At 40.5% G+C, this 19,320-nt stretch overlaps 1 protein-coding gene across 5 annotated transcripts in view; it reads right to left on the reverse strand.

Annotated features, from left to right (window-relative positions):
• The window catches only part of ZFYVE26 (zinc finger FYVE-type containing 26), a 46,394-nt gene continuing 27,074 nt past the window's right edge, over positions 1–19,320 (reverse strand). For 2 of the 5 annotated variants that reach the window (XM_054275803.1, XM_054275802.1), the window contains exons 25-41: positions 18,659–18,905; positions 17,452–17,550; positions 15,650–15,807; positions 14,549–14,718; positions 13,230–13,258; positions 11,043–11,164; positions 10,735–10,955; positions 9,992–10,139; positions 8,628–8,837; positions 7,803–8,018; positions 5,659–5,856; positions 5,157–5,359; positions 4,145–4,286; positions 3,532–3,591; positions 2,101–2,283; positions 1,262–1,306; positions 1–227 (exon numbers count right to left, since the gene is read on the reverse strand). In XM_054275803.1, the coding sequence (XP_054131778.1) occupies positions 18–227; positions 1,262–1,306; positions 2,101–2,283; positions 3,532–3,591; positions 4,145–4,286; positions 5,157–5,359; positions 5,659–5,856; positions 7,803–8,018; positions 8,628–8,837; positions 9,992–10,139; positions 10,735–10,955; positions 11,043–11,164; positions 13,230–13,258; positions 14,549–14,718; positions 15,650–15,807; positions 17,452–17,550; positions 18,659–18,905 (2,661 nt within the window). In that variant the 3' untranslated portion in view covers positions 1–17. The remainder of the gene's footprint in view (positions 228–1,261; positions 1,307–2,100; positions 2,284–3,531; positions 3,592–4,144; positions 4,287–5,156; positions 5,360–5,658; positions 5,857–7,802; positions 8,019–8,627; positions 8,838–9,991; positions 10,140–10,734; positions 10,956–11,042; positions 11,165–13,229; positions 13,259–14,548; positions 14,719–15,649; positions 15,808–17,451; positions 17,551–18,658; positions 18,906–19,320) is intronic. The other 3 variants (XM_054275806.1, XM_054275804.1, XM_054275805.1) reach the window with 3 other exon arrangements.

The raw sequence follows: 19,320 nt of genomic DNA on the forward strand, positions 1-19,320 counted from the left end.
CTGGTGTCAGTGGCGCATCACTTCCTGGTGCCCTGGGGGAGCCGGTTCCTGCCCTTGGGCTGGTGCACGGAGAGCCACTGGGCGCAGATGGCCGTGACGACGTGGTCGCCGCTGCTGTCGGCCAGCTGCCGCACGCGCTGCACCAGCTGCACGGCGCGTGCCCGCTCCTGCCGCACCGACACCAGGTACGCCGAGCGCAGCTTGTTGCACAGCAGGTACGCCTGGATCTGACACCACAGCCCGGTCAGAGAGCTGAGCAAACTCACCGGGCAAGCTCAACAAGGACCCCAGGGAAATACCCGCTTTACAGGCCTGTCATGCGAGGTAGTAGCACCACATTACCAAACGCAGCGTGGCATGAAGCAGATCCCAGGGAAAGAAATGGGCGAACAGGTGTATTTTATTAAGTTTGTGTCTTGTAGACACTCCTTTACTCTATGACCATGAAATTACTCTCAGGAATCCCATCTCATGCATTAATTACAGTATCCTCACAGCAAAGTGTCTGAATCTGTCATTTCTTCCACTGCTGGTTCTAGAACAACTCCCATCTTTCAGTGATAGATATTACAGAAAAGCAGAATTAAAAGCACATTTTTCAATCTGCCTACAACAGTGAGTCTGCCATTCAGAGCAGACAGAGGACTGTCAAAACTCTTTAGATTTTACTCCCAGCTATGCCACTGCCACTCAGGATCTACAACAATCCCCAAATGCTGAGTCATAGCCACTTCTATAAACAAGGATCCACAGTTCTCCAGTGGCTTGGCTGCCTGGTATGAAAGCCAACAAAGAAATAAACTAGTTTAGGCTTCATCTCCTCTAAGAGAAAAAGTCTATCAGAAGCTGGAGAAGTTTTATCATTTAACTCTCGATCACCATGGAAATAGTACAATCCTGAAACAATAAGCTGAAGTGGTCATCGTCAGCTGCCTGCTATTACTGGAAACCTGCATGCATCTATGTGAGAACAAACCAATAAACTCACCAATGTGCCTTTCTGAAATACTTTTCCTCCCACTCTAATAAATGTCCAGCCCTCTCTCTGAGGGCTCTCAGGGAACTAATAGGACTCAATTGATACCTCTATGTCACAGCTTTACACATTACCATGGCCTTGAGGAATTCACTGTGATTTCTACAATCTAGGTAGTAGCCTTCAAAAATCATATTTGCATGAGGATGAGAGAGAAGACAGTGAAAAAGAGCCTGCAAGCTACAGACCAAGACTGGGCTGTTTAGTTCTTGCTACTTTACTTACCTTGTTTTCATCACTGTCCATATCCTGAATCAGATTATCGAGATCCTGTATCCAAAGAAGGGAAAAGGTGTTCACATTTAAAGTGATAATAGTCTGAAAAACTTTACCCCATCAGGGATCAAACCCCTGTGGACAGGCAGGGCTGCTGAGATGACAGCAGGTGCTTAGACTGTCCCAGCTGCAAGAGTTGCCAATGTAGAAAATACAAAAAAATACTAATTCCAAGTCTTCCCCTTCCCCACAGCTTTTCCTGCCTGCCATCTCTGGGGGGTATCCCTAGAGAATGCTATGAGTCTCTCCTGGACATGGCTTGTGTTGCATGAAATGAATTTGTAGGTTCCCCCCATCCCAGCAGCAGTTACCCCATGGCCCACCCTGACCCAAAGAGTGGACAGCATCCCCTAATCTAATTAATAGAACTAGCAGAGTGCATCTCCTTCCTTCACTGGAATGGAAAAAACACTGTGGTAGGCAAAGGGAACCACAAAATTGGTTCCTATGGAGGCAGGAGTTTCCTCTGTGTTAGCCAGGGAGGCCTCACTGAAGGGAACACTTCTGCAGCATTTGACAGGACCTTGTGAAGCAAATGTTCTGTGCCCTCCACGGGTATCCATTTGGGAAGTGCTGGGTAGGAGAGTGCTACAGCTACTTATGGCTTCCTCTCAGAGTATCTTGTACAAGGCAAGCCATGCACTCCCACCCTGCAGCTATGCCCACAGCAAGGAGCCAGAGCATCTGAAGGACTCACTGAAAGAGCATACAGGCACCGGACTTCCCTGCAGCCTGTATGGTCTATTTCCTTTTTACTTCAAAAGAGACACAATGCAGGACAGAATTACCTCAGCAGGAATGTTTCTGAACTCATTCAGACAGTTTAGGATAATGTTATCCCCATCGTTTTTTGCTGCCACTCCAGACTCATTGACACACTTCAGGAGCTGCTGGATCTCACTGTATTTCTGCTGCTTCACCAGCTGCTTGGCCACTCTGCTGTACACTTCTGTAGCCTCCAGCTGGAAGTCCTAGAGGTAGTTGGGACATCAGAGCAACACAGTGAACGTTTTCAGCAGGTTTGCTCAGAGGGAGTCTACACAACTGAGACAGTCTCTCCTGAGGACAAAATACCACACCACGCTCCAAAAACTCAAAGCTGTTTTGGGAGCCTCTGGTTTTCCACTCACCATTGCTCCAGGTTGACTTAAAGGTTTTTTTATGACCAGACTTGTAAAAATCACTCAAGAACAAGAGTGCTGTTACTGCCTTCTTTTCAGGAGTGGCAAAAAATCAGTTTTATTTCTTCTGGCAAAAGCTCTTTCCTAGATCCCTACCCACCTCTCCCTCACTTAGCACATTCCCAGTATATTTCTCCAGCCTCCCCACCAACAGCCACCCTTTGAATACCCCAAACAGGAGGCAATTGACCATGAGGGAAGAGATGATAAAAGCTGTGAACCGATCCTGCAATGAGTAAGTAAAGAAAAAAAAAGGATGGAAATGGAAGTGACAGGCAGCTGGACTCACTGCTCCATTTTTACTGGAGGCAGTGGCTGCTGCTGCTTAGAAGTGCTGTTTTTCTAAGGCTCTCCATCTCCCTGCAAACAGGAGTTCTGTCTTGTCACATCCTGACCTGAAAGAAGGAGCAGGGCCTGCCACATCCATAAATACTCTTTCAGTGTGCCACCTCTGTCCAAAAGTGCCCTGCTCTACTGTCTGGGACTATATGGATGAGAAACACTCAGAAGAGTTTAGAGACTTATGAGCTATGCTGACTGATAATCATTCAACTTCTGCCCAGATATGAGGAATGAGAGGTCCCCAGCCAGAGTTCCCAGTTAATTAATTTTGCTCTCAAATCAGGAGAATAGAACAGAGTGAGCCCTGGCCTTATTTATACACTGTCTTTGCATGACTGTCATGAACTGCAGAGAGGCACCAGGTGAGAGGTCTCTACACACATCTGTGACTGTGGCTTGCCAGAGTTCAGGCACTGAACAAGGTGCACAGAAAAGGAGAAGCTGTACTTCACTCCTTTGTAGGATCCAATTACTCTGGAAATGTCCTGCAGAAACAGCATCTTAATTTCATTATCAAGCTTCCACAAATACATGGACATGTGAGACTTAAACTTGTGACTTTTTTCTTAAAAAGTTTTGCTTTTGAGGGGATTAAAATACATTTGGGGGTGGGGGCAAAGGCTTTTGTTTAAATAATTGCTGCTTTCAGGAGTTACTTTGCATTAATATTGCTTGTTATATCAAGTTTTTCCATACCTGAAGAACTCTAAATGCAATCCCAAACCCCTCCTCAATGTTTTTGCCTTCCAATATGACCTGAAAAGAGAGGCATAGACAAGTCTGGGAATGCACATTCCTTTTTCACTATGTACGGTTAAATAACATTAATGCAAATTCAGCTTTCACCCAGAGGCCAAAATAAAATGCATTACTTAACAGAAAACAGCACCACCCCAAGAAGTACAGCAAATTATAGGGTCTATTGTCACACACTGCTTCCCCTAAGGGACATTAGGCAATTTACACATGGAGATGAGCCAAAGTTAAGAATGGTTAAAATTATTGCATTATTTGCCTCACTTCCAAATATAATGGGGTGCACAGACAAAAGGAATATTACTATTTGTATTTTGGATGCTCTGCCCATGAAAATTTGAACTTTGAGGAGATGAGCTCCTCAAGAGAAGAAGTTCTCACATGTTCTCTGCTACTCTGAGGAAAAACATTATTTTTTCATAAATGAAGACATCGTAAGTAACGGGCCCAAAAAAATACAAGAAACTGCTTCAACCATCAAATGCTTCAACCTGCATTACAAGTTAGTATTGTTAATGAAAAATAGAGCTGTGTTTAAAATAGCAATTAGTACCTTGCAAGCAACATCCATTTTCATGTTATTGTTTCCAAAGAGTGTGGGTAAGGAGGAGTCTGTCATTTGAGAGGCTCCAGAGCTCTCACACTGATGCAGGAATTTTGTTACTTCCATCTGCAGATCAACTGTATTGATGTGCCTAGATAGTGAAAAAATTCTGACTTCATTTTGTAATAGAGAAAGTGTCAATTATTATTTATATGAACTAATTTCTTCAATATCTTTCAAAAGAAGACATACTTATGAAAAATTATTTTAGTTGCTTTTCGACTTTGTTCATTGTACAAGTCTGCAGCAATATTACTTTTCAGATCTGTGCACTTAACATACATCACAAACTGAAGATGAGCAATTATTCACATTATTTCAAAGAAGTGAGCCAGAGAAACTGGATCCCCAAATAAATATCTGTTCCTCCTTTTTCACCTCATCACACACACGCCCCTCCAGGTTTAAGTTAAGTTAAGAGTCTAGACTAAAAGAAAGAAAGAAAAAAGCCCCTAAGAAAACCAAGATATAAAACCCCAAGTACAAGAGAGATCAGGCGTAATTTACACTTCGGCTTTTGAATACAGGAAACCAGTTACCTCTGGCACCTATAATTGGTACATAGTGCAGTGTTTTGAGTTAACCCCAGTAGACAGTGAAGCACTACAAAGCTGCTTGCTTTTTGGAGAGGAAAGGAAGAGAAAAAGAAAAAAAAACAGCCTGGGGAAAGATGTATAATTGTCTATGCATTGTAGGGTTCCTGTTTGGTTTTTTAAATTGAAGGAGGGTAGTCTGATATACATACAGATTTTTAGTAGAAACAACTGCCCATATCCTGGTTTGGATTTTTAGGAGAAAAAGTGATGGGAATCCTACACTTGTAACTACATAAAAGCAGTTTTGTGTCAAGGACAACCAGTAAGTGTCAGCTAAAGGCAACTTAAATGAAACTAATAAAAGCCCCAAAGTCTAAAGCCTGAATTTCTCCTCTCCTAAAACTTAGCTTCTTGTTTATAAATACCTTGACACGTCTGTAGCAGACATTTTCTTCCGAAAAGTGAATGCCATTTTTTTCCTTCCTGAACTTCTTGAGACCTCCTGCAGATAGACTTTGAGATGGTCCTTGATCTTTAGAAGCCACATCTGTTTTCCTCCAAGTTCAGTGTAAGACTTTGCTCCATGAGTGAAAAATCTAATGCAGGTCATTGCAGCACGGACATGATCCTGGAAGAAATGCACTCAGCACTAAGATGGAGCACAGGACCCCACCTTCAGAGATCACTATCTGCACAGAAGGGCTCACACAGAGCAGGCAGAGCTCTGCTTTCTTTAATACAATGTGCCAGAGCCATGACATGGGTCAGGTCACCTTTAGTAAGGCTCAGGCCCTTCTATGTTTTCTAAGATTGTAAAGAGGCAAAAATATACTTGTCCTACATGCAGGTTTAGACCAAAGTAAATAACCACAAGTCTGACGGTATTCAGCATTTCATTGAAAGAGATGGCACTGTCCCTCAACTTACCTTCATGAACTGTTGCAGTTCATACAGAATATGGTAATAGTTCTTTCTTTGCAAGTATTTGCAGGCTGCAATCAAATAGACTCCCCAGCTTTCCAATCCTGGATCAATGGTTTCCAACAAGTTCTCCAACATATGCAGCTTTCCACTTTCATAACTTGGAATGAAGATCCCTTCAATAAACACTTCTGATGGGGATTCCTACGCAAACAGAAAGTTGCTTGAAGCAAAGCCACTGTAGTTTATTTTCCTTATGTAACATAAAGGCATATTAAGTGACAGAGATAATAAAATTAATAAATAATTGACACTGGAAGGGATTTCTGGGGGTTATTTTGTTCAAAACCCCACTCAAAGAATGACTTCCAAGTTAGGTCATGCTGCTCTAGACCTGTCCAGTCAAGTTCTGAGCATGACAAAGTAGAGTGATTCAACAGCCTCCCTGTGGCCCTGGTCCTGTGTCCAAATACAGGCATAAACCCCCCCTCAAACAAACCCCAAGCCTTTTTCTTTATATCCAATTGGAATTTCCCTTGCTCCCAATTGTGTCCACTGTCTCTTACTGGGCACATAGGAGACAAGCATGGCTATTTTTGCCATAATCACCCACTTGCTAGCTGAAAACAGCACACACAGATCTTCTCTTGCCTTTTCTTCCAGCAGGAAAAACCTATCTCCATCACTCTCCTCAAATATCAGGTGTTTCAGGCCCCTAGATGCTCTGGTGGCCTTCAATTAGACTTGCTTCACTTCCACAGTGTCTGTTGTGTACATGGGAACCCAGGACCGAGCACAGTTTCTCAGATGAAACCTCACAAGCAGTGACCTGAAAGGATATTTACTCCCCTGACCTCTTGACTGTGGTCTTGCAAATGCAGCTTCACATGTGCTTCTTTCCACAGTAACATTAATATGTGTCATCAGGGCCACCACAAATGTTTTAAAGGCTTGATATGAAACTTTTGAATTTTTTTTTAATCTCAGAGTAAGATACAAGTGACAAAGTCTGTACACATAAAATGTCTCCAAACAACCAACTGCAAAATATTTAGTCAGAAATTTAGTACCTTACAGCTTTAGGGGAACCAACCCTCCTCTCTGGTTTGTATGATTACTACCAGTTCCTTCTCCAAAACTTCCACATCAAATTGTCTGTCTAGAGATTTTCCAAGTCTGCTACTTAAGAGGTTAAATTATGTCACCTACATTGTAAAAATATGCAACTTTTCTTTAAAAGCAGATTTAAACTGATGTAAAGGATAAATTTAAAAAGGTAATTCAATATGCAGATGACTTTAAGATGTTAGAATGACTGATGGTACAGTGAGAAAGCAGAGCAGATAAGGCAACTTAATTTTCTATTAACAAACCTCATAACCAGATAAAGACAATGGAAGTTGGTGTTTCAAGTTGTACATTGTCAGTAAGAATTATTTCAAATAATAAAAAAATAATCAGTAATTCAAACACAAGCACAGCAACTTAGAAAAGGAAACACCACACTCTCACAAGCTGGTGAGATATAATGGATTCACATTTCCTAAGAAGCACCCTTAATGTTTTGGTTAGAACCTGGAATAAATTCTAAATTTAATTGTAGTTTAGCACAACAGAATTGTTTATTCCAGAGATACTTAAGTTCTCTTACATTATGCAATTTCCTTAAGGGAGAGCTGGAAACCACATTTTGGGTTCCCTAGACTTCTGTCCTCTGTATTCCCTTATATTCCTAATGGTTACAGAAGTGCAAACATGGGTGATCTGATTCAACAAACAACACCATGAGACAGAGGCACGGGATAGGGAGCAGTGTCTAATGTTATCTGCACTCTGGAATTCAAAAATTTCCTTCTCTCTTCTGAACTCTATGACAACAGTCCCACATTTTCAACTTTGTAGAAAAAAAGACAAAGAGGTCTTGATGCAGGACCTCTATAAAAAGCACCAAAACTGCATGCTCTTTTTAGATCTGTAAGGATCAGTGTTGCTCTTCTGTCTCATTGAATTCCTGTCAGTCACTGGACTGTTTGTATAACAGCATTTCAGGACCTCAGCAAACTCCTGTGCAGAAAGCCACCCAAACACCGCATGATCCTCACTGCTGTTTTTCAAATTTCCGTTTTGGTGATGAAAATTGAACTACTCACCTTATTTAACAAGTGAAGCAGTGCTTCTCTCATACAGTCATGCCTCATGTAAAAGCTTATTATTGCCAGATTGGTGCCGTAACTGTGTAAATAGAACAAGCACTCCTGGTAATAGCTGTTGTGTTGAATCTTCCCCTCACACATCACCTCCAGAGACAGACTTCTTGTTCTCAGTGTTGCTTCAAGTTCCCTCAATGTGGCAAAGTAATCATCATCCTACCATTAACACAGAGAACCAATGACAGGTGATCAGCAAGAAAAAATCTTCTCAGGTAGGTCTTGTCCCTCAGCCCTGCAGCATTTCTGTTATGTTGTTCAACAACCCAGTTCAAAGAGGCTTTTTTTTGTCCTAAAATATGTACTTGGTCTTTCATCATCATGATTCTGCAGTTATTTAGTACAAAAAGTAATTTTTTGGTACCTAAACAGAATTCCAAACCATGTAGTAGTTGATGAGAGGAGTGGGAAAGCATTTTAAAGTCTCTGAACTTTTATAAAGTTACCAGAGTTTCAGTAGAAAATTGCATCATTGCAGTATCACAAAATACTGCTGGGATTGAGTTTACCTTTCTTAAGACTGTAGGAATAGTACATTATCCAGTACAGCCTATTTTCCCTCCACAAAGTATATCCCAAATTGCTGTAAAATCTACAATCTCTCAGGCACCACTTCACTGTGATGAAACAGCTAACAAATTTCTCAACAATATTCAGTTTGCAATACACAATCATGATAAAGAAGGAAAATAAACACCCTATCATCTGCTATTGTAACATGCATTCCTGTAAGATGTATACTAAACCATAATTTCTTAAGATTCTTACTGTGATGAGTACAGGCTTCACTGTGGACTCCAGGTACTGTATCACATCCTGGACCAGCCTTGAACCATGGTTCAGCTGGTTTAGATCCATAGGTGGCTTTAAACATCGGTTAAACTTCTCTCTTGCTGAAGTTAAATTTCCAGCTTTAAGGCAAGCCATGCCCCAGGCATGCCATGCTCCACCTGGATCCAATCCAGATTTTGTAGAAACCTAAATTCAAAATCATTTGTTAATATTACAACACAGCCTCAGTACAGCAAATAGGAAAAATGGCTTATCACACAGTCTGTGATTCTGACCTTTCCCATCCTAGAGCACATTTCCCATTAAAAACAAACAACTGAAAAACCATCCAAAAAACCCATGTTGATAATTTCCATATTACTGGCACAAAAAGCCAACTACCAAAACACCCATGATCTACAAATGTGGACTTTTTTTAATTGTATAAGTTTAAACTACTGTTTATCTGGGAAATTTCAGTTGTGAGTTCTAAACCAGGACATTTTCACATCAGCTTTTCTAAAGCAGGTGATTTTTACAGAGCAGAATCCATCAAATTTGTGGTTTTAAAAAAGGCAACAGAAGGCAAAAGGCAACAGAATATTTTGGCTTCATGAACTGCCAAGATATTTTTTATTTCACACAACTTTGCTGATAAAATTTACTCCTGATTTTCTTTAGCAGACCTAAAGCTCTTTTAGCTGCTTTTAAACAAGAACTATTTCTATTCAAATAGGTCATCTATTTTTGCTGTTTATTACTGCTTAACAAATCTTAATACTATTTGTAGTATCATAATCCTGTATTTAACACAGTGCAATGCCAAAAAAGAGAGGCTTACAAAATCCTGGGAGCAGGATTAGATGATGATAAAGCACATGAGATGAGCTCTGAGGTATGGATTTGCCAACATTGCTGATTCCCAAGTAAATGGTTGGGAAACCATTTACTTGGAAATCATTGCCTTACCAATGTCTGCTGTCAGATTACAGACAAATAGAATCTAACATTCAAGCTTCAGATGAAGTCCTGCCACAAAGGGTGTCTCATCCCTTCTACTGGCTGCAAGATTCCCCCATTTAATGACTTCCTTGCAGTTAGTCCATTCCAATCTTAACTCTACCAGAAAACAAAGCTGCTTATCCTTCCCTTCTGCAGCTGCTCCACAGCAGGACTTTTCTGTCTCAGAAATTTTCTCCATTGTTCAGAAAATTATTTCTTCCATGTTTAGAAACTTAATCTCAGTTTGTAACTGTTTAAATATTGTCCATTTCCCACATCACATCCACCTGAAGTCAGGAGGGAGGAAAACAAAAGCCACCACAGAAGAATTAACGCTGACATCCCTCTACCAGTGTTACCTCTATAGCTAGTTGATAGTACTCTGCTTCCAAAAGCTGATTTCTCAGTCTTGTTACTGCTGCTGGGAGAAGGATCTGATCCAAAGATGGCACTGGACGGTAGGCAGCAGCAACCAAAATATTCAACACATCCACTTTGCTGATGTAGCTAGAGGTTAAACAAACACATACACTCTCACTGTTACTGTACATTGAAGAACATTATGCAGAGACAATTCTTATGACAGTGGTTTCTAATCACCAGTACATCATGTTTCTCTAGCCATCATACAATCCCTTCAGAGTGTTTGTTATTGTTTGGGGTTTCTTTGCCATGTTCGGTCTAACACACTGACTGAAGATGCCAGCAAAACAGTACATGTGAAATTCATATATCACACCTGCCACCTCAAGCTCTGTAGGACAAAACGTGAAGAAGTGTAAAATGTTCATTCTCAGGAAGCACAGGTTTAAAATCCTGTATTAAAATACAGATTGAAAGCAGATACACAACAGCATAAATAAGATATGTACCCATCTTTGTGAATAATTTTTTCCTAGTCAGAGAATTCTCTCAGTAATTGTTAAGAAGTGATATTACTTGAACTTCTCCTATAAGAACTGTCCCATTATTCCTGCATTATGAAATTCTCATTTAGACTGGTCCACACAAAGTAACCCTTCCACCTCCACTCCTCAACGAAAAAAGATAATGCTCTTGACAGTACCACAATATATCCTAGTGAATATCTGATTAGAGTCACCTGTCACAGAGAGCTAGGTCCTGGCTCCTTCCAGCTTTTACAAACATCATTTTAGCACTGAAGAGCAATTGTTTCATGATGTCCATGAGGAGTCCAGCATCCACCTCAGGATTAGTGAGCCCTTGGGACAACTTGCAGCAGTGTTCTATCAGTTGGTGGCCACACACTATGCTGTCACTGTGCAGGCTAAGGATGGCAATACACAAGGAAGAGCTGGGAGCCTGACAATTTGAGGAAAGACAGGCAAATATAGGTATTGAGGTAGCTCTCCAGTGAACTGCTTATATTGGACTCTCTCATGACCTCACCTGCTCATAATAAAATTCTCTGCGTACAATTTCATTCTCCTCCTCATTCAGGGAAAAAATCCATTCAAGATCAGTTGCCTTGGGTATTCGTACCACTGTGGAATATTCATTATTAGAAGTTTCTACAGCAAAAAATAAAACACCAGGTAAAATCATTGCACAAGAAGCAACAAACCCAGCTAAGGACATATAATGCAGAACATTCCTATCTCTCAAAAAACAGTCATCTATAGTCCTCTCACTGTGCCACTTCCTGCCAGAATCACACGTCCAGCACACATCACAGAAACAGTTCCTTCCCTCAGCAGGCTGCCACATCATACCTAAACTTACTGTCACTGTTACCAAAAACTGGTTCCAGTAACATATTTTCAAATTATTTTTTAACTCTTATGCTATTGGGCATCAAGCACAGCAGCCTTTCCTCTTTAGCCTCCCCTTAGGCAATTTATTAAATATTTCTGAGCAGGAAGGAACTGGAAATATGAGAGCTGTGGGTTTCAGCTTAAAGGGGAAAATACAAAACAGTTGTAAAAGAAAGGATAGATTGACTTAACCACCTCTATGTTCTTTTCAAAATTCAGGTGATTTTCCCATGGAGTCCATGAGCTTTAGGCCAAATGATTTTAAGAAGACCTAACTTCTAATGTTAAATTTTCTAATAAAACAGCACTGCAGAAAACTGGAGTTTTGATCAAATGACTCAATAAATATAATTTCTATGATAAGTAGTTTTCTTTCCTCCAGATTAAGGAAATACATTTTTTGAAACTTGCAACCCAGAAGAGTTATAAATTAAATACTGCCTGTCATCTGGGTGTAGCTGACAGCACACAAGCCCTCAACTTCATGATCAAGTTTGTGATTCCAAAAACACAATGGCCAATCTCGCAATGCCAAGAAATGGAGAATAATGATAATTTGCTACTCTTTCCCCTGATCAGCTTCCTCTGGGAAAAAAAAATTAGAAAGTCTCAAAATGTACTCATTTAGTTCACATCCTTTTTTGGAGTGTTGAGTGACTCTAAAACTGTAGGGTGAATTTAAAAAAACTCAAAGCAACTAAAGTAAAGCAAAACCCAACACCCCCCCTGCACTTTTCCAAGTTGAACTGGAAACTGAATTGGCTCAAATAAACTAGGCTAGAAAATATTTGATAAGCCTTCTTCACAGTCCCCCCAGATAATTTAGAAAAGCAAAATAAAACTCTTTCCCTCTTAAATCTCAGGATTTTCACACTGTTCTTATCCACTCTTATTGAATAGATCACATAGGCCCAGTGATGTGCAGCAATGCCACACAAAAGCTACATTTCAGCTGTTTCAGTCTTGAAACAAAGGTAGCAGTAAAGCAAATTTCCATCAGCAGGGGAAAAAATTCTCAAATAGCCCACCATACTTTAAAAAGGAACAAATAAGAAAAAAAATATTATTTGCTTTGTTATTACACAAATGCAAATTTTGCACCATGTTTCATGCTACTGTTATAAGCACTTCAAGTAACTGTGTCTTGTTCTGACAGAATTTCACATCAGTGTAGGAAAATTTTGCAATCACCCAAAACACCAAAACCAGTAAATACCTCCCGAGGAAAAATGGCAGAGAAAAAGTCAATTAAATGTCGCTATTATTCCTGAAGCTTAAGGTATTAGATTTGGAAACTGAGGCACCAAAATGCAATTACTATTTTCACACAATCAATACAGGAGGTGGAACCCAGGACACAAGCAGACCCACGAGAGAGGCTTCATGCTGTGCTACCTCTTGGCAGCACGGGGTAAAAACCCCACAGCACACTGCAGTGCTACTCAGAATTGTACTGTCATGGTTTACAAAAAGAGGATCCCTCAGCACTGCTCTGTAGTGAGATGATTAATTCCTACTCACACTATTGCCTCTCACTGTTTCTAGAATGAAAAGTGGATTCTCCAACTGTTTTTCAGTTCCTTTGTATAACACCCATCCAACACATTCAATATTGGCTCAGATAGCTCTTCTAAGTCTCAATTTCCATTCACAGAAGTTTGAAATGCTCAATTTCAGCCTACACATGCAAAAACCTTCAGTGATATTTTGTAACTGAAGTTTTCATCGCCCTTTAGCTGCAACTAGGTGTATCAGTTTCCAGTATCTAACTGCTGATTAGGCACTTCAAAAAGCTGAGGTTTAACATTACTCCATTCCTTACCTTCCACTTGGTCCTGATCTTCTTTTCTGCTGTAATGAAATGACAGAAAGAGCCATCATGCCTACTCCAGCACACTGGGGGAAACATGCTTTTAAGGCAGACATCAATATGGCTACCCTCCTCAGAACACTGCTCTGTAAAAATCCAACACCTGTCCCTACCTGTCCTTTCCAACACACTGCCCTGCCCCTAATCCCTTCTGCTTGGAAATCTAATATTCTGTCCTTGTATTGTTGTATTTCAACTGCACTAAGGAATTGGCTCTTCTGTGGGAACAGCACTGTTGCACACATCATAAAAAAGCAGAAACAGAACATGAACTGCCCGTATCAGGACATGTCAGAGCTAAAATGAAGTCTTTGGTATCCAAGTCTCTGCCTTAAGATTTAGTTGTGTTTGATATACAAACAGGGTGAGTATAAAAAACCCCAGAGAATTAATTCAAACCTGGCAGGTGGCATTCAAGCACAGTGTTGAGTGCTGCTAGCCTAATCTAGCAATGTAAGCAACATTCTGACACAATCTGTTCAGCTGCAAGTGACTGCAGGTTCCTCTTCAGAGCTGCACAGATTTGCTCCTTTCCTAGGAAGCCTGCTGATACTGCCATAGTAGATACTGCTATCTGCAGGCTCGATAGGAAAAGGGGAAATGAAAGCATGGCTGGAAATCTTACTCTCTGTGACCCTATCAAGCCTGCTCAAGGTCACAGAGAGTAAAACTCTTTTCAGCCGCACTTTTCACCGGCTAGCCAGTGTACACACAATGAATTTCAGTCCAATTCTCAGGTGAAAGCAACCACATTATTAAAATCTGTCATCACAGCTGTCCCTTTTATTAAAAGCAGTTTCAAAGCCTATCTAATCAGAAACTTGCTGTTTAATTCCCAGGGTTCAGGGAGCCATAATCAAGGGATTATGGAATAACTAAAACACTGATATGTTCAGCAGAGCTAGTTGACATGCAATACCAATTCAGAAATTGATTATACTGCAAGGAACTTTGTCACACTGTAGCAATTTGTGCTATGTTTTGCATCAAAGCGTTCAATTCTTAGGTCAGTGATTAATTGATGTTTAAAGAATTATTGATACTTAAAGAACTAAAGAATATGTTGCCTGGCCCTCCAATATTCTATCCAACATGAAAAGAAAAGTGAGGCATAAGGAACATTCCCACACCCACCAAACCTGAAAATCCCAACTGCTGGAGGCCAAATGACTGATGTTACATCACCCAGATAAATCCAAAGGCTTGTGTCTCTCTCATTCCATTCCTGCACTCTGCTGAAAACTGAGGAGAACTAGGACAGAAGGACTTACATGCTTGTGTCTTGCACCGAGCCAGGCACGTTTTCTCTGTTGCAGTAGCTATAGCATTGATCACACACACGAGACAGATTTTCTCTGCAAGCTTCTATTTCCATTTTCTTGGTGGAGCAAGAGCTGCACACCAGCCTGCCACAGCGCCTGCAGTGATGGCGCCTGTTAAACTAAGCACAAGAGGCCATGGATGAGCCACAAAGAGAATTTACTGAAGTCCCCTCCTGGTCTCTTTCTACTCATGAGTAAACTTATTCCATTTGAAGAGAGAAAACACTATGCAGGATAAGGCTTTCAGAATTATACAGTGATTGATTCTCCCTGTTAAAATTCCTTTTTGAAGAAAGCATAGCAAAGAAAAAAAATCAAACCCCAAACCCAGAGGCCAGTACTTAAAATATGTTTGCAGCAGCCTTGGGCTTTCTATTACTTAAATTATCCCAGTTTTGATCACAAAGCTAATTAGATCATGTCCTGGAAAAGCTAAAAACTCTAGACTGTTTTTCCTGATGCCATTGAAGAAATTTCCAAATTCAAAAGCAGCAGATACACTTTTGAGAAAACTGTACTGTTTCTAAGCAGCAGAAGATAGCAGACTGCCAGCACACCTGCAAAACTAAAAATTAATGTTCTCCCTTAGAGCACCCACGCAGTTCTCAAGTACTCTGTGAAACAATAATTTTTAGAAAAAGTGTAACCAAGAGCAAAGATTTCATTTTCTATACTCATAGTCTGAATCATACAGTGATTATGTTATTTCTTGCCAGCAGAGTCAATTAGACAGCCTTCTGGAATATTAATACTGCTGGTGTTACACATTTTTGAGATCCCATAATTGTCCTCTCTCTGATTACCAGATTTCCTCTTTAGGCTCTATCACTTCACAGATCTCTGCAAGGAGCTATCTGTTCCCAGTCTCCTCAACCACTCTAAATAAAAACCAATGGTTAAATACCAAAGGACTGGCAATCTTGTTGGACCCATGGTGATGCATACAAACCTGCTCAAGTAGCTCAGGTCTCTCAGGAAACAGACTATGAGGAAGTGCTCATATTAAGGTCACAGTTCTAGGAATGTCTGTACTTAATTTTTTCTCCTTACCATAGTAAAGCGTTCAGTTTTGCAAACCATACATATTGTTTCAGTGTCATCAGGTATCCATTGCTGCTTGGGTGGTGGCTTCTCAGGAGGCACAAATTCTTGAGGAAACAAGTTCTGTGGCAGACTTCTGTCTTTGGGACTTGCAGATACGGTTACACCTGAAAAGGAGCCAGGCCAAGAAAAATATGGAATGGGATTTAAGCTGTTTAATAGAGTCTCAAGTACCAGAAAACACTACAGACTCAATGAGGCTGTAAGATCTTTCTGCCTCACAAGATGACTACTACCATTACCTTTCAGCTAGGCATGGCAGAGTAACATTGTATAAGGAATATATATGCTGTAAACTAAGATAGTAAACTTACAGTACTTCAATGCTGACAAGCAAGAGAATGTACTTATTAAGAGACTTTTCCCACAACAGTTAGAGAGGTGTAAGACAATGTGTCAACATCTGTTTTTGTATCACAAGCAGAGACGTGGAGGAGGAAGAAAAAATGGTCATTGGATACCAAAAAGTAACACAGGATAAAATAGAATCTTAAGTATACCCAGTGCTGACATTCCTGAAGACTGGGAGTTTCCTTTGTTATCTCAGGGGAGATGTGGCATGGCCAGCAACAGCCTAGCCCTCCCTATTCTGGTCACCTTTTCAATCTGCTGTGGGGAAATCAGTTCACAGAGGCAGGAATTTAAGTGCTGCCTTTGGCATCTTAACCCCAACAATGAAATACTCATTGAATGAGATATCTACAGTATTAGATAGGCTATTAGTTTATATGATGTGAGTCAGTTACACACGTTAATTACAAAGTTCAACGTATCCCTGCAGCCCTGCAAGCCACCTTCTGTGTACATGCATATTAAACGAAAGAAGAATAAAAATTTCCATTTCACTAAAGCCAACTCATTCTCATTCAAGTTTTGCAGATTGCAAACAAACATTAAAGAACCATGCATTCCAGTTTTTTAACAGGACAGAGATATCAGACTGACCATTATAAGAAAAAAACTGAAGAGGTACACAGCCCAATCCAAAACACTGCTGTCACTTGATGTAAGCAAGAAGAGTCGTCATTTCAGGATATAGAAGCAGGAAATAGTTCAGACACCCTAAACTGCAGATCAGGATATCCTTCTGCAGCTCTAGTCCAGGCCCATTACTTGCTAAAATCATCACTCTTGGTGGTCTGACGATATTCTGTTAGTCTTTCCCTGAGAGCACACACAGGCTCTGCATGTCTGGCATGAGTTGCTGAATAGAACCTGCAGAAGAGTTTCTGGCTGTTTCTTAGCTACAAATATTCTCCAGTTGTTCTGGCTTAAATCATTTAGTTTCCTTTTTTTTTGTGTCTGAGGACTGGGAGTAGAAACTCTCAGACAATACAAGGTGTATTATTTTCCTCAGGTCACAACAACAATCTTAGGGAAAAAAACTTCAAGGACTGTAGAATGGCATACCCAGGGAATGAACTGGGAGAAAGCGGCTGGCAGGGGTTGATCCACACAGGAGAATGGGTTGGGCACTGGTCAGCAGGTGGTGAGCAATTGTATCATATAGCATTTGTTTTTCTTGGGTTTTGTTCTTCTTTTCTATTTTTCTTATCTCCCTTTTAATCATCATTATTACTATATTTTACTTGATTTCAGTTAATAAACTGTCCTTACCTCAACCCACATGTTGTACCCTTTTCCAAATCTCGTCTACATCCCACCTGTGAAGGGGCTGACAAGGGAATGATCAAGCAGCTGTGGCTGCTGCTGAGGTTAAACCCCAAGAGGCACCAAGGTCTTAACCTTACCAGTAAAGCTGACAGGAGATAGTTCTGATGATCCTGATTTAGACAATGCTTCACACTCCAATACCTGATTGAGACTTTCCTGAATACGTATCAGAGAATCTAGGACAAAGAGAAGAAAGAGGAGGGAAAAAAAAAACAGAGGACAATACTGGTCAATACATCTCCCTGTTTTCAAGAAGATTAGAGGAATCCATTCACAGGAGTATGTAAGAAGGTCAGCACAAAACAGGGCTATGTTTTGCAAGCAAATTAATCCACAGCAATTAATGCAAACTGTATAAAACTCAATTACCAAAAAAACAAAGAAAGGGATCCTTATCAAAGCAAGGGAGTAATGACAGCTATAGGAACAATACAGCAGAGATGTGAAAACAATTGGTTAATACAAGATGTTCATGGCTAATATTAAATGCTTCACACTGAGGTAGAAGGAACATGCATACTTGCAAAGTTATAGACCATTTGGCACGAAGAGCTAGTTAAGTCTGATGCTTTTATGCTAGCAAGAGCTGCATCTTTAAATCACAAAATGAAGCCAACACTTGGGAACTGGCATAATGCAATTTGGTACCATATCAGCAGGTATAAATACATACAAATAGGTACAGAACCCCATATTTTTAATACAGTGACACAAAAGCATTGTAATGGATCTGCAGCACCCTCTGCTGTTCCAGTTCTAAAACCTTAAAAGAAACCAAGTGCACAAGACTCAAAGACAACATGGATGAGAAGGGATTGACAAGCTAGAGACAAGACAATTAGTAGTAACTCATAGTTAAACAGAACTATGAGTCTAGAAGCTTTCTATATGAAAAAGGAATAGGACTCTGGTAGGAGGAAATACTACAGAAGACTAAATCCCCATTCTCCTTGAGGGCAGATGTAGCTGGCTGCAGGCTTTAGAAGTGCTTAAGTGGTAGGTGACTTTGCATTAAACAGGAGTAAAATAGAACTGATCAGTATCACACAAGAAAAGAAACCTCAACAAGGAACAACAGAGAAAAGTCTGAGAAACTTTTGGAGCTCTTGGTCCTTGAAAGCATCTACTTACAAGAAAGGCAAAGACTTTAAGAACACGTTCTGGGCTAGAGGGAGACTGGAGGCACACATCTAAAAAATGTTATGGCATGATTGCTGAAATTATTCTGGGGTGATTTTGGCCTTTCTTTCCCAAATGAAAACCAGCATTCTGACAGACAATTACCTGATCGCTTTTCCTTTAATGTGAAAGGGAAGTTGAGAGCTTTTTCTGCATACTTGGAAAGCAAACTGTCAATGTCTTCTACAGTAATACCAATTTCCTGCCCAGCCAAGAGCTGGTGCAGTGTCTGCACAGCTACAGCTACCCAGTCCACCTTCATATTCATGAGGAGCTGTTCCAGCATGAGCAGCGGCCTTGAGGAGAGGTGGAAGTAGTTAACACGGGAGACCTCAGGCAGAGTCAGCAGCACCTGAGACACAAGAAAAAAAATGTATCATAAAATTACACACCTTTAAATATGTGGTTTTGTGACATTAAAGACAAGAAACTAGAGCAATAATTTATGCAGAGAATGGAATGACACGTGGAGGTCAAAAAAAGGGGTTGGGACTTCTCAGACCAATTCCTACTTCTGTTACAGAACTACTGAGAGGATATGCAGAATCACTTAGCTTCCACTTTCCATTCTATGAAAACACTGCCTTATTTCAGAGAATATGGAAGAGTGAAACCTGTGACCCTGTGACAAGTATTCTGTAGCAGAGTACAGCACATTCTCTTATTAAAATAAACCTTTAAGAAGCATATCAACTCAATCCTTATCCTTCTATCATTTGAGGAAATGTTACAAGGAGAAAATAAGAGCAATTTTCCTCTAGATGGAC

This window comes from Melozone crissalis, unplaced genomic scaffold (assembly GCF_028551555.1).
Source record: "Melozone crissalis strain CALT ecotype California unplaced genomic scaffold, PUWL_Pcris_2 ptg000018l_1, whole genome shotgun sequence".
Lineage (NCBI taxonomy): Eukaryota > Metazoa > Chordata > Aves > Passeriformes > Passerellidae > Melozone > Melozone crissalis.